Here is a 13443-nt window from a genome sequence, read left to right on the forward strand (position 1 = left end):
ACAGACAGTTTGCTAATGGAAAAAGCTATTGGTATGAGAGAGTCTCCCACAAAATGGGCACGTTCTAGGTACAAAATAACGTTCTTATGGGCACATGCCTGGAATGAAACCTACACGATGGGACACCAGACTCCAGTGCTGATCTATGTGATCAGCAGAGTGTGAGTTTGAGTTCCGGTATTGACACTTGTGTCCTTAAGCAAGACACATAACCATTATTGCTGCGTCCTTCGGATGAGACATAAAACTGTAGATCCTGTGCATTAAATCTAAAGTCGTTATTTTCCTGGTAGTCTCTTGATTGATGTTGGTCTCCAAGACGCAGCCTACATGAAGGTGTCTAGCCTCTCTGGAGGGATGAAACGTAAGCTGTCCATCGTCATTGCCTTCTTGGGTGGTTCTCCTGTCGTGATCCTTGATGAGCCAACCAGCGGAGTAGACCCCCATGCCAGACGCTCCATCTGGGATCTCATCATCAAGAACAAGAAAGGTATCACAACCAAAAAGTGTCTCTAAAAGAGTTGTGGTGGTTCTGAAAAGAACTGGTGGTTTAAAAACTTTTAATCTGTGTACTCGGAACGAAAAATGTTGAGTTTGTTTAGTTGGTAGAGTACTGAGACAGTAACCAGTAGATAGATTGAAATCTTACTGAGGTCCATTTTATTTGTTTACCAAAAGATCGAACAATCCTACTGTGTACTCATTTCATGGATGAGGCTGATCTCCTTGGTGATCGCATCGCCATCTTGGATCAGGGCCAGCTTCGATGCTGCGGCTCATCAACATTCCTCAAGGATCGCTTCACCACGGGCTGCACACTGACCATCGCTAAGGAGTTACCCAGTAACCAGGCGACACCCGAGAAGACACGACGAGCTGCGGAGATGGATCCAAACACAAAGAAAGCAGTGGAGAACATCTATGTTGATCCAGAGGACATAAAGGACATGAAGGAGGAGGTTGAGATGGCTGAGATGGGGAGTCAGGGTTCTTCTATCGGGGTATCATCCATTGAAGAAAGCTTCAACACCAACAAGGTGAGTTATAATATTACGCATTGACCATCCTCATCTTAAAACTATAAAATGCAACGAGTTCAGAACACTGCTGCTTGCCTCGTCTTATGTACAACTTGGGTTTTTCTCATCTTTGGCTTGGGTTCCACACGCTGCGTTCACAGTAGAAATACAGCGAGTATGAACAAGCCTTCAGGCCTATACATTTTTGGAGCAGTACGTTATTGTGCACCAATTGGTGGTTAGAACATCGGACGGCGCCTGGAGCCGAAGCCCAAACCGATTTGAGAAAGGCCCCTGGCTCTCAACATATTACACCATACAACAACCCTAGTGTTGCACATAGAGGCTTCTGCATTATGAGCTTTTTAAATGTCTCATATTATTGTTATTATTAACAGTAATACAATGAGGATCATAATAAACCCTGCATGTTGTCTTTGATAACTCTTGAAGGTGACGTCGCTAATCCAGAACCATCTGCCCTCCGCCGTGATGAAGGAGGACGTCCGTACAGAGGTCGCCTACACCCTCCCAGTCAACGAGGGACAGAAGGCTCACTTCAAGGATCTCTTCAATGACCTGGACTCTCATTCTGAACGGCTCCAAATCTCAAGCTATGGAATCTCTGATGCCACGCTGGATGAGGTTGGTGCACAGGTTTTTGTTTTCTTCCCTCAGCTCTATGACAAAAACAAACCATTTGGACTTGCACCACTTTATACATTTTGACATCAGAACCCAATTTAATGTAGCTGCTTAAGCCCCAAAAGCAGCTAAGCACAACAACAGCTAAGCACAACAAAATTATGCTTACCATTTTTTTCAAAAATGGTTAAGCAGCTCTATGATATGTTGCTCTGAAAAACCCCTTGATTTCCTATGAGTAACTGTGCTGTACCCACGCACTGTTAGATTACTCAATATTTGTACATGAATCTGTCATTGCAGGTCTTTTTGAAAGTTTCTAGTTCCAGCGATGACATTGATGGAGCTAAAGATTCTGCACGAGTCATAGCTGAGTCATCCATGAAATCCAGCCAGATAGTGTACAGCATGAAACCATCAGGTCAGTACGCTGCTAGTAAATAAAAACTATTTGAGATTTAGTGGTGAAAGATTTGTGGGTTCGGTTTAATCCTTTACATAATTGATTTGTGAGGAATAAGTGCCAGTAAAAAGGTCAAATCTAATCCTGTTTTGATGGAACATCAGCAAAATTCAGATATGTTTTACAGAGTTTCTGACCTTGGGGCCCCTCTTTAAAGCTGTCATGGATTTGTAGTTGTTCCTTGGGCAAGATGCCAAGGGGAATATGGACCAAACAATCTCAAGCATTCAATCTCATTTCATCTTGATACAGCCTTGGGCCAGTTTGCAGCCATCTTCACCAAGCGATTCCACTACACTAAACGTGATTGGTGGAGCCTAGCCTGGGCTCTCCTGGTACCCATCCTATGGCTTTTCTTAGCCATAGCCTTTGGGACCATCTTCATTGAGTCACCGCAGACCAACCTGCACTTTTCACCATCACTCTACGGACCAAACGACTACGTCTTCTTCAGGTTAGTCTCTCAAGTTTAGCCCCAGGTTTAGGTGTACTTGGATTATTAATGTTATGTCCTATTGTATTTGCCAGTAATGGAGATTCTTACACACCAGAGGGAGACTTAAACCACTGGTATTTGAGTCCCTTGCACTATAGCTCCACTCTCCTGTGTACTTGGATTATTAATGTTATGTCCTATTGTATTTGCCAGTAATGGAGATTCCTACACACCAGAGGGAGATAAGATGACCTCTGCATTGTTTGGTGAACCTGGCCTGGGTACAACATGCATGGCTGACTTTCAAGATGGGTATGTATCTGTCAAGATTTGCTTGAGACTTGTAACTTTCAAAGAGCTGCTGAAGCACAAAAAGTAGCTAAGCACAGCATTATTGCGCTTACCAGATTGAGGTTACTAGCATACAAATCCTGTCACATGTAAAAATTTTGACTGGTAAGCAGAAACTTGTTTAGCAGTATTGCCTGATTAAGCAGCTAAACCTAACAAAATTATACCAGGTTAAGGTTACCAGGCAAACTTCCATACCACATGCATAATATGTGACTGGTATCCTGCGCATTTCTGCTTAGCCACAATTGTTAAGCAATATTTTTTGTTTTTTGTATTCTTTCGTATTCATCAGATCCTGTCAGTCTGTGGACCCATTCTTCAAGAATCCCATCTCCAACCTGACCAGCTCAGAACGTCAGCTCATTGTAGAGACGGATCGTAATGCCCCAGATTGTTCCTGTTCACAAAGCTTCCTAGACTGTCCTGCTGGGGCCTCAGGCTCTACACCTCCAGCTTGGACCATGAATACATCAGATATTCTTCTAGATATTAGTTTGAAACCAGATCTAAATAGATACCTTGTGAGGACAGTCCGTGATTACAGATGGAAGAGGTATAGTTTACTCAGACACTGTTATTCAACTTCGTTCCCAGTGGTGTGCAATCTCGCAGCACATTGCTCAATCCTAACCCCTGGAAGTTTGACTTTAAAATATCAAAATATAGTGAATATTTTAATTATGGCGTATGGTTGATCCATTTTCTGCTAGAGGGGTATGGAGAGCGCTCTTTCCAAAGATGTATCAAGTCATAAAGTAACCAGTCTCCTCTCTTTCTTTGTTTATGTGATATGTGGTATTTTTGCCAGGAATCTTCAAGAGAAAATCAGATTTTTATTCAAATAAAAACATTTGCCGGCTTGCTGTTTCTCTTTCAGATTTGGTGGACTGACTTTCCATAGTGTCAAGAACAACGATGAAAAAGTGGAAGAAATTGCAAAGGTATACAAAATCATTTTCTATTAAAAGAAATTGTGTCTTTATTAATGCGCTAAGAAGTTGACATCTAAGGGGCAAATGGGGAGTGGGGTAGCATTTTCTTTGAGAGGGTATATGAAGATTGGTTTGCAGACTCGTTGACTGCAAAGGTTCCTCATACAAGGACTGCCAATATTCATTAAAGAGTCAAAACTTAAGGTTTGAAAGATAAAGCTACTGTTGCCAGCACCTTGCAGTATTCAATGAAGTTGTATTCGGGACTCGCTGACTATCAGTGTTCTCCACACCATTTCTCAGCATGTCATTTAGTGTTTGTCAACTCACCATTGATCTATGTGTGATGTTTGTGTTGTATATTGAAGGCATGGTACAACAACAAGGGTTTCCATGCAATGCCAACATTCCTGAACACCATGAATAACGTGATACTCAGATCATTCCTACCAGCCAATCAGAACCCAGCTAAGTATGGTGAGTATTCAAACAGATATTGGAAATAGATAGATCCCACTTGACATCACGTTGCACTACGTCAATTTCTCATTGCCCCTAAATCTCTGACTCCTACTCCCCTGTCATCAGCTGTTATCAGTAAACAGTTGTAATATAAACATTCACCCTGGAACCCCCCCCCCCTCCCCAATGCCAGTGATCCTCATCCACACAGAACTACTGCATGGTCTGTCGGGGCCCAGCAAATAAGAGCACTGGACTCTGGTGTTTCTGATCAGTAGAGTGTGGGTTCGATTCCTGGTCTTGACACTTGTACCCTTGAACAAGATTTGTTAATAATACTAACATTTAAGTAAAAAGAATAATAATTAAATAACAAAAATGCTGAGGAGCAAGGAGAAAGGCCAACTGTTTCTTATTCAAATTCTCAGGGTATATTTGGTTTGGTTTTTATGATTCAAGTTCCTTTCATAATAACATTTAACACAACGCTCCCCTGGTGACAGTGGTTTTGGGTCAACAGCCCAAGATAGTTCAGTGTAGCCCTCGCTGTCCAGGGCCGTTCGTAGCCTTGTGATGTAAGACTATTTCTCATACCAAACTAATCTTGTTACCATAGAAATGCTCAAGATGTATGATCATTTTATTAGATGACTGACTTTCTTTTTCTTTTATTTTTGTCTCTTCAGGTATCTCGGCCTACAACCACCCATTCCGATTCTCTGAGGAGCAACGTAGCATCTCTGGATTGTAAGACTCTGCTTTTTGTTCTGAAAAATATTCTTCTATAAAATACTGTTATTCATTTTCTGAATTATCATCTAAACTAACCAGGAATTCCACATCGGTCTTTGAAAGAGTAAAACTCTAAAACTGAAATGTCTGATTTACCTTTTCTCCATTTGGTTCTTGGCTAGTACAGTAATTGAATGCTCTTACCTGAGATTCACAACCACAATAATTGAAATGAAATGCAAATTTATTCCCATTCTGTAGTTTTCACTAAACACTAGCAAAACTTTTGTGGCCAAACTCAGAAATTCTTAAGTGGAGCTTCCCCATAATGACTGCTGTTGAATGTATTCCTCTGTGATTACCTCCTTTTCAATCTATTTTGGATCAGATGGGAGGAAACAGCGAGATACTTTGGTATCTCGATCCTCGTCCTGGTTGCCTTCACTCTCATCCCAGCTACCTTTGCTACTTTCCTGGTCATGGAGAACAATAATAGATCCAAGAGGCTTCATTACATCAGTGGAGTCACACCGGCTTGTTACTGGATTGCAAACCTGACTTGGGACATGGTAAGATCTTGCTAGAATTCCTCTTGTTTTATTTGTCACTACCATGCAATTCAGTTGCTTGATTTGAACGGGTATAGTTGATGAGTCTAAGTTGAACATTACAAGCAGTCCTATTGACCCATTGCAGACCTTGAATGCACATCTACTATCCAGTCATTTCAGGAGTCATTTCTTTGGGTACATTTTGACTCTATTAATGACAAACCGTATGGGCGCTTGTACGCTGAACATGTGCAATCTGCTATTGGTCAAATCTCTTTCATTATTCTACTGCAATATTTCTACTAACAAGCCATTTGATTGGTCAAGTCGATCTCCAATCAACCTAATTCTTACTTCGGATCCATTTGATTGGTTACTTTGCAGCTGATGTACCTGATACCAGTGGGCATAAGTTTGTTCATTGTGTACATCTTTGGAATGGAAGCGTTTGGTTCGGTTACCAACATGCCTGCATTTGCTCTGCTTCTCTTCTTCTTTGGGTAAGTAAACATATTCTGATATTCTCTTTTCATTATTTTGTTATAACCGGGGCCTATGTACCTTTAGACCTACATTTTACAGTGCTAGTCACTTTTTAAAGATACTTGGTTTTGATAAAAGGACCTAATTTCACAGAGCTGCTCGAGCCCTTACAATAATAAGATTACCAGCCAACTACCTTGTCACATGTTCCACTTGTGACTGGTATCCTGCTCATTTTTGATTAGCAGAAAATTGTTTAGCAATTTTTTCTGCTTGAGCTTCTCCATGATCTTGGGCCCCAAAGGGTGTTGATAAATGAATAAATAATCAATCCAAACTGTATTCAAGTGTGAGGTTGAACAAATAAATAAGCTAAATAATTGTAAAACATTGTTCTTTGTCCTAAATGAAATTAATATAACAACTTAGAAATTGTATTGGGAAACAGAATTACCATTTGATTCAGATCCAATTTCATGGCTCTGTTTACCGCCGAATTAGGTGCTTTCTATAAGCATTCTTCGCTTGCAGGCCTGTGTAAACAAAGAATTCCTAGTAACATAGAGTACGCACAAACAACAATCCTCTGTTAAACTGTGAAACACGCTTGACATAAGCTCTTAATACCCTGTTCTGAATGCCGATTCTTTGCTTACTGTAAGCAGAGCCATGAAATTAGACCCTCATCTTTCTCCATTATGTTTTTCTGTGACTACAGATTTTCAGCTGCAATCCAGATGTACATCCTGGTGCCATTATTCCGCACCACAGGCTCAGCATTCATCGTATTCTTCTGTCTGACTCTGGTGCTGGCACTCATTACCATCCTGCCCAAATTCTTTCAAGTGTCCCCATTGGTACGTTGTTTATTTCTTCATTACCTTGCGCCTGGCACTCATCACCATTCTGCCCAAATTCTTTCAAGTGTCACCATTCGTACGTTGTTTATTTTTTCATTACCTTGCACCAGCAAGGTGGATATGTGCACATTACAAATCTTTATTATTATTAATTGTTTCAGGTGATGTTTGCGGTAGCACTGTGTGTAATGCTCTCTTGAGTTGTGTTGGTTCTTGAAAAGAAACTAGCATCCTCCTGAAGTTGATTGGAGCATACTGATTCTTTACACCAGTTCTTTTCAGAGCAACCACTAATCAAAGAGATTTACACATGGTGCTACCGCAAACCTCACCAAAACTTTGGGGTTAGATCAGCCAAAATTTGACCTAACATCTTAAATAACTTTTGGTTTGCAGGGATTAGACGCTGATCACCCAGCCTTCTACATTCTCAACAAGGTCTTCCTGATCTTTGCCCCCTTTTGTCTTGCCTCTGGACTCGTTGACCTGCTCTATAATCAAGTACAGGCAGATATCTATGGTAGATTTGGTATCAATACCTTCCTTGATCCATTTGATATGGAGATGCTTGGATGGAAATTGGTTGCCTTGGTTATCCAGGGTGTTGTTGCCTTCATTATACTGATGTTTATTGAGTATAGAGGCAGAAACTGGTGTGCCAGCCGCATCTCAAGGTACAGTATGAGCTTCAAGTCTCTTCATGATGTTTGAATTTTACCTTAAACATTTCTGAAACAAAAACAAATTGTTGTATTGTAGTTTCCAGACTTTTCCAGAAACTTTAGCCCCCAAAACAATTAAATAATTTTTTTTTATGAGAGATCATATTTCGCTACATTTTACTGATTTTGACTATCGACCCAAATCAACTGTCACCAGTGGCACATTGTCACCTACTCTTGGGGCTGAAACAGTGTTACACCCTTTATAGTCTGTAAGGATGCAACACGCTACAATTTACGTCTCGGTGTATGGAAATGAATGTTTTTATCTCGGTGTATGGAAATGAATGTTCTGTTAAGGTGTATTGACTAGAGACCCATTATTTAACTTGTCATTATTTTCTTTGTACTGAAGGTCTGTAGAGAAACACCACGGTGCTGAGGATGAAGATGTGATTAGTGAGAAGAAGCGAGTTCAGTCTGGAAATGCTAGCAAGGATCTAGTGTGCATCAATAACCTAACCAAGGTATGCTTAGTATACTTCAATAGTTGTTACAACCCAGACGCATCTTAATAGATACCCAGGAATACATCAGAGCGGCTACGACCATTGCCAGGGGTGTTGCTAAGGGCGTCCTATACTTCAATGCATGATGCTGCGGCCATCCAGCCGTAGCCGTAGCCGCTAATTCGGATATGGCCTTAATCACTATACTAGCCAAGAACCAAATGGAGAGAAGACAAGCAAGGAAGTTTCAGTTTTAGATGTGGGAGAATAATTTAGAGTATTGGGTTCTGCAATTATGTTAATGGTGGTAACATTTATGCAAATCAAGTGAATAGATGTATTATGATAATAATTTATTTATGTTATTGACTATCTTGATGATATCTGTAGGTTTACCGATCAGTCAGGAATTCCAACCTAGTAGCTGTAGACAACATGAATATCGGCATACCCAGTGGAGAGGTAACTATTTACATGTTTGTCCATTATCCAACCTTACAAACTAAAGTGTTTAGATTAAATAATATTGGTTTGTATTTAGTGCAATTCCAAAGAATGATCATTGCTCATCAAACATTACTATAGTTACTGTGCCATATCATTTCTCTCTTAAACCGTCTCAGCTCTCTTGGGACTAAACAGCCTGTGCTGCCAAGTGTGTAGCGCACTCAAAGCTAAATCAATCATAAGAACCATCATTGCCCTCATAGGTATCCATTTACCCCTGGGTGAAGTCCCTGTTGAACACAACCGGATAACCAAGTCCTCGTTAAACACACCCCAGATAACCTTTTTGTTTGTATTTGTTGCTGCAGTGTTTTGGTTTATTGGGCGTTAACGGCGCTGGGAAGACTACAACCTTTAGGATGCTCATCAATGATCTTACCCCATCAGATGGATCTCTCAATATCAACTCCAACAGGTAATCATTGCACCATCATCCAAAGAAATAAAAACATTTCTTAATAACACCCGATGGGCGTCTGAAAGCGCTCTCTGTTGTTTTATGCAAGTACTCATGAAAGTACTGAGCTAAACTGGGTTTACCCTTAACTATTCCATTGACTAGCAAGGTGGACCAAGTAGCTTGTCATTTCACTAGTCCACTAGTGTTTTCACTCGTCCCTGTTTCATATTTAAAAAAAAGGCTTTACAACACTGTACTGGCTAGCCGGATCACTTGTAGTGAATTCTGACTGGTCCTCAGGAGTTTTAACTGGCCTTTGGCCAATGGACTACCGTTAATGGAGGATGCTGCTTAGGGTATAAAGAAATTATGTTATTTGAAACAAGTTTCTGTTTTCTATGACAGCATTGGTTACTGCCCGCAGTTAGATGCCTTGTACAACAAGCTTACTGGAAATGAATTGCTGTACTGCTATGCTAAAATCAAGGGAATCAGTGGCAAGCAACGTCAACAGGTAAGGTCTTATAATTGAATGAAATACCAGTTTTTAAAATGTTCATTTTAGGTGCTTACTTATAAACCCTTTAGAGATTATTCATTACTGTATCATCTCAAAACGCCCAGACATTGGTAATATTTCTATCATCAAATGTTGTCACTGTAAAATACTGAGCCCTTTGATATGCCCCAGTGGTTTGATAAAGCGCTATATAAGAACTCTGTTTCATTAAAGTGGAAGTTTTGAGCTTTTTGTTGTAGAGATTATTGAATTTTTAATTTGATTTCAGGCGGTGAAGTTTGTAACAGCTCAGATGGGTATGAAGAAATACATAGAGAAATGCATTGGAACCTACAGCGGAGGGATGAAGCGATCAATGTCTACAGCCATCGCTCTGCTTGGAAATCCACAAATCGTTCTCATGGTACGTTGTTCATCGAGTCTCGTCATGACAAACCACATATAAGAACAATTATTACTTAATACAGGGCATGCATCTTTACAGAATGTGCCTGGGGCAATTTCATAGCCCTGCATAATGGTTTGGTGCTAACTGTGGAGCAGAAAAGTTTGCTTCAGCGTAAAGTATTTCACAGATTGCGTGTTCACCATGGATTTGCATTTAAGAAGTCATTCATTTTCATACAGTAAACACCAGAGGGTTAGCATGCCTTTTCATCTGCTCATGGTTAACATTGCTATGAAATGGAAATTCGTAGAGTAAGCACAAATAATCCGTTAAAAAGGCTTATGAAATTGCCAAGGTAACTTCAGCTAACCTGAACCTCTGATTTCTAACTTTTTGTTTTTCCCTCAGGATGAACCTACAACAGGAATGGACCCAGTCAGCAAGCAAGCAGTATGGGGAAATATACTAGCTGTTATCAAGTCTGGTCACTCTGTCATCCTCACATCACATAGGTATAAGATCATAGGGTGAAGATGATGGGTAATGGTTAGTTTAGTAAGATTGGGAGTTGTTGATCGGGTCGTGGTTATAGGGTTGTGGGGTCTGGGTTGGGATTTTAGGGTTGTGGGGTTTGGGTAATAGGGTTAGGGTTGTTGTTTTGGGATTTGTTGTAGGGTTAAGATTGAAGGGTTAAGGGCTGGGGTATCGAGGTTGCTGTTTTAGAGTTAGGGTTGTGGGGTAGTCAGTTTTTGTGCTGGTAGCATGGTGAGTTTTACCTTGAAGGCTCGGAAAGGGTCAAACATGAGCTTAAATTGAAACCCCAAATCTTATTGACAATATTTGTTGTTATTTGTCTCCAGCATGGAGGAATGTGAGCTGTTGTGTACGCGTCTGGCAATCATGGTGAATGGTAGATTCAGATGTCTTGGCAGTCCACAGCATGTCAAGAATCGTTTCGGTGATGGACACACCCTTGTTCTTAGACTCAATGAGACCAAGCCCAACATGACTGAAATCATGAACTTTGTCATGACTACGTTCCCGGAAGCTCGTCTGAAGGTAACTAGAACTGTTTAAAATCCAGAACTTGGTTCTTGAAATGAAAGTCTACCCACAGCATATTATGGTTTATATTTTACATCTGAAATAAACAGTCACATCTCATTGCTGCTGCTTCCCAGTTTGTATAATAAACTTGGGTGTGATCCCTGGCTACACGGCAGCTATCAGTCGTAGGTCTTCTGACTGGCACCCCCGATTCCCGAACAAAGATATTGACAAAAAAGGGAGACCGCCAACAAAGGGCTAGATTGCTCAGTTGTAGAGTGCCAGTACATTAAACCGAAGGTTGTTGGTTCAAATCCCACTCTAGTCAATATGTCTTTATTCAACCCCAAATCAAAATTCATGAATAATAAATAAATACATAGTATTATGACATGATTTGTCCCGTTTTGCAGGAGAAGCATCACAATATGGTGTGTTATCAGCTGCCATTGACCGCCAGAAAACTTGGAGATGTCTTCGGTTCTTTAGAGGCAGAGAAAGACAATCTGGGAATCCAGGAGTATTCCATCTCACAGACAACACTGGATCAGGTAAAACTCTTTCCTACTTAGGAATGACCAACTCTTACCTGGTATCTCCATGATATTCCTTTTTCAAAAAGTGGATCCTAATCTTTAAGTTGTCACTCACAGCTTGTTGATTATATTCCGTTTTGGGAGTTTGTTGACTTCTCTAATACAGGAAGATCATTTTAACAAGATACAAATACTTAAGCACTACAGTGCATCAAACTAATCCAGTGTACACTATTGTTATTCTCCTGAACAGGTCTTTGTCAATTTTGCCAAGAGGCAGACTGATGGATCGGACAGCTGTGAAGAGAAGAACCAAGACTTCGTCAACCAAGCTTACACAACCGACGAAGCAGACATAGCAATTGATGTTGTCTAAGAAACATAGCAAAGTAACATGGCTCAGACAGCAATAAGAGAAGAACCAAGACTTTGTCAACCAAGCTTACACAACCGACGAAGCAGACATAGCAATTGATGTTGTCTAAGAAACATAGCAAAGTAACTCAATGCGGGGTGAATAAAATCACCCTCCCCATCAAATCATGGTCAAGTGACCTTAAATTATGCAAGGTGGAAGTAAATAGAAAACAGTCTACAACTATATTCTAAAATTCTAAGCAAATCAAAGTGAACATTTCTGAAAAAATTAAGCAAAGATGTTGGCAAATGCCATCAGCTTTTCCACAAAAGAAATTGATTTTGGCATAAATATTATTTGATATTTTTAATCCGAATGCAAAGTAGCTATATGTTAGAAAAATAAAGGTGATTACTATGAAGTAAATTTTATGATAATTGAAAGCGATTCTATGCATAAAATTTGTTATCTGAGTAATTTCAAGCTAAACCAAAAGTAAGAAGATATTATTTTTTAGAGTAGAACTTAGTAATAATGGTAATGCACGATAGCATTCCTGCAAGGAATGCTACACAATGTGGCATAGTTGCCTGTAAGCTAATAAAACACAAATTGTAAAACAATTCTTTAAATACCTCGCAAAACCACTAAATAGTAATTAGATGTTAGTATATGACATTATATTCAAACAACCAAAGACACTCGACACATTTTATTTGAAGGATTATACATGTGTTTGGTTTATAATTGAACCATAACTAGCTTTAGATTTTTTAGAAATTGACAAGGGAACCAAATTTGTTCATAATGTTATCATATAAATCTCACAGGTTTCAGCTGATAGATGTTTTATAACTTGTTTTCTGAATGTAGCATTGACATATAGTACATGTAGTTGTTTGGACCAACCAGGTGGTGGGTATTCATGTATGTAATTTTATAATAACGGTTGTTGAGTTTTTTGTGGCACTTGCTGCTGAAATAACATTTGTTTACTTTTATATTATAGCAATTAGTAAACCCTTTTTTCGTTGCTATAGGAAATCAGTCTTAAAGCCCTGATTTATAAACTAAAATGAATTAAACGATCATTGTAAGTCTCTTTTAATCTTAAGACTCACAGTACTTTCTTTCATGTATTGATTGGAAAGAACACGCTTTTAACTTTTTTATATATTACAATGTACTCTTTGTTTTTTTATGAGATAGTAAATAAAATGTATTTTAATGCACACTTTCTATTATTATGGTTTTATTTTGTTTCTAGGTTCTGTTGATATCTTAGATATAAGTAAAGTTCAACTTCAATCTACATTTTATCCAATGCTTAGAAGAGTTTTCAAAACACAAACTTTGTACGAGACATGGCAGCCTAGTTGGTAACCTTACTACTGTTAGCATCATTTTGTTGTGCTTGGCTATTTTGGGGGCAGACCTATCATGGGTCTATAGTTATTATTTTGGTGATAAAATACCGGTTCACATTTTAATAATAGAAGACGATCCAAACTTGAACAAGCTTGATTAGTTTTGTTGTGTTCACTCTTCGATTTAATATTAGTGTGAACGAAATAAAAGG

General features: G+C 39.4%; 1 protein-coding gene across 1 annotated transcript in view; it reads left to right on the forward strand.

The window, feature by feature from the left end:
- The window catches only part of LOC139952188 (uncharacterized), a 67256-nt gene extending 54227 nt beyond the window's left edge, over positions 1-13029 (forward strand). Inside the window, exons 86-108 of the mRNA XM_071951225.1 lie at positions 294-490; positions 679-1037; positions 1473-1664; positions 1968-2085; positions 2380-2581; positions 2777-2875; positions 3210-3470; positions 3795-3858; positions 4218-4326; positions 4998-5058; positions 5432-5612; positions 5979-6094; positions 6796-6934; positions 7334-7611; positions 8015-8126; positions 8499-8570; positions 8924-9030; positions 9421-9529; positions 9804-9938; positions 10332-10435; positions 10784-10982; positions 11384-11521; positions 11760-13029. Coding sequence (XP_071807326.1) covers positions 294-490; positions 679-1037; positions 1473-1664; positions 1968-2085; positions 2380-2581; positions 2777-2875; positions 3210-3470; positions 3795-3858; positions 4218-4326; positions 4998-5058; positions 5432-5612; positions 5979-6094; positions 6796-6934; positions 7334-7611; positions 8015-8126; positions 8499-8570; positions 8924-9030; positions 9421-9529; positions 9804-9938; positions 10332-10435; positions 10784-10982; positions 11384-11521; positions 11760-11882 — 3475 coding nt within the window. The 3' untranslated portion in view covers positions 11883-13029. The remainder of the gene's footprint in view (positions 1-293; positions 491-678; positions 1038-1472; positions 1665-1967; positions 2086-2379; positions 2582-2776; positions 2876-3209; positions 3471-3794; positions 3859-4217; positions 4327-4997; positions 5059-5431; positions 5613-5978; positions 6095-6795; positions 6935-7333; positions 7612-8014; positions 8127-8498; positions 8571-8923; positions 9031-9420; positions 9530-9803; positions 9939-10331; positions 10436-10783; positions 10983-11383; positions 11522-11759) is intronic.
- The last annotated feature ends 414 nt before the right edge of the window (positions 13030-13443 follow it).

This window comes from Asterias amurensis, chromosome 20, assembly GCF_032118995.1.
Source record: "Asterias amurensis chromosome 20, ASM3211899v1".
In the NCBI taxonomy this organism is placed as follows: domain Eukaryota; kingdom Metazoa; phylum Echinodermata; class Asteroidea; order Forcipulatida; family Asteriidae; genus Asterias; species Asterias amurensis.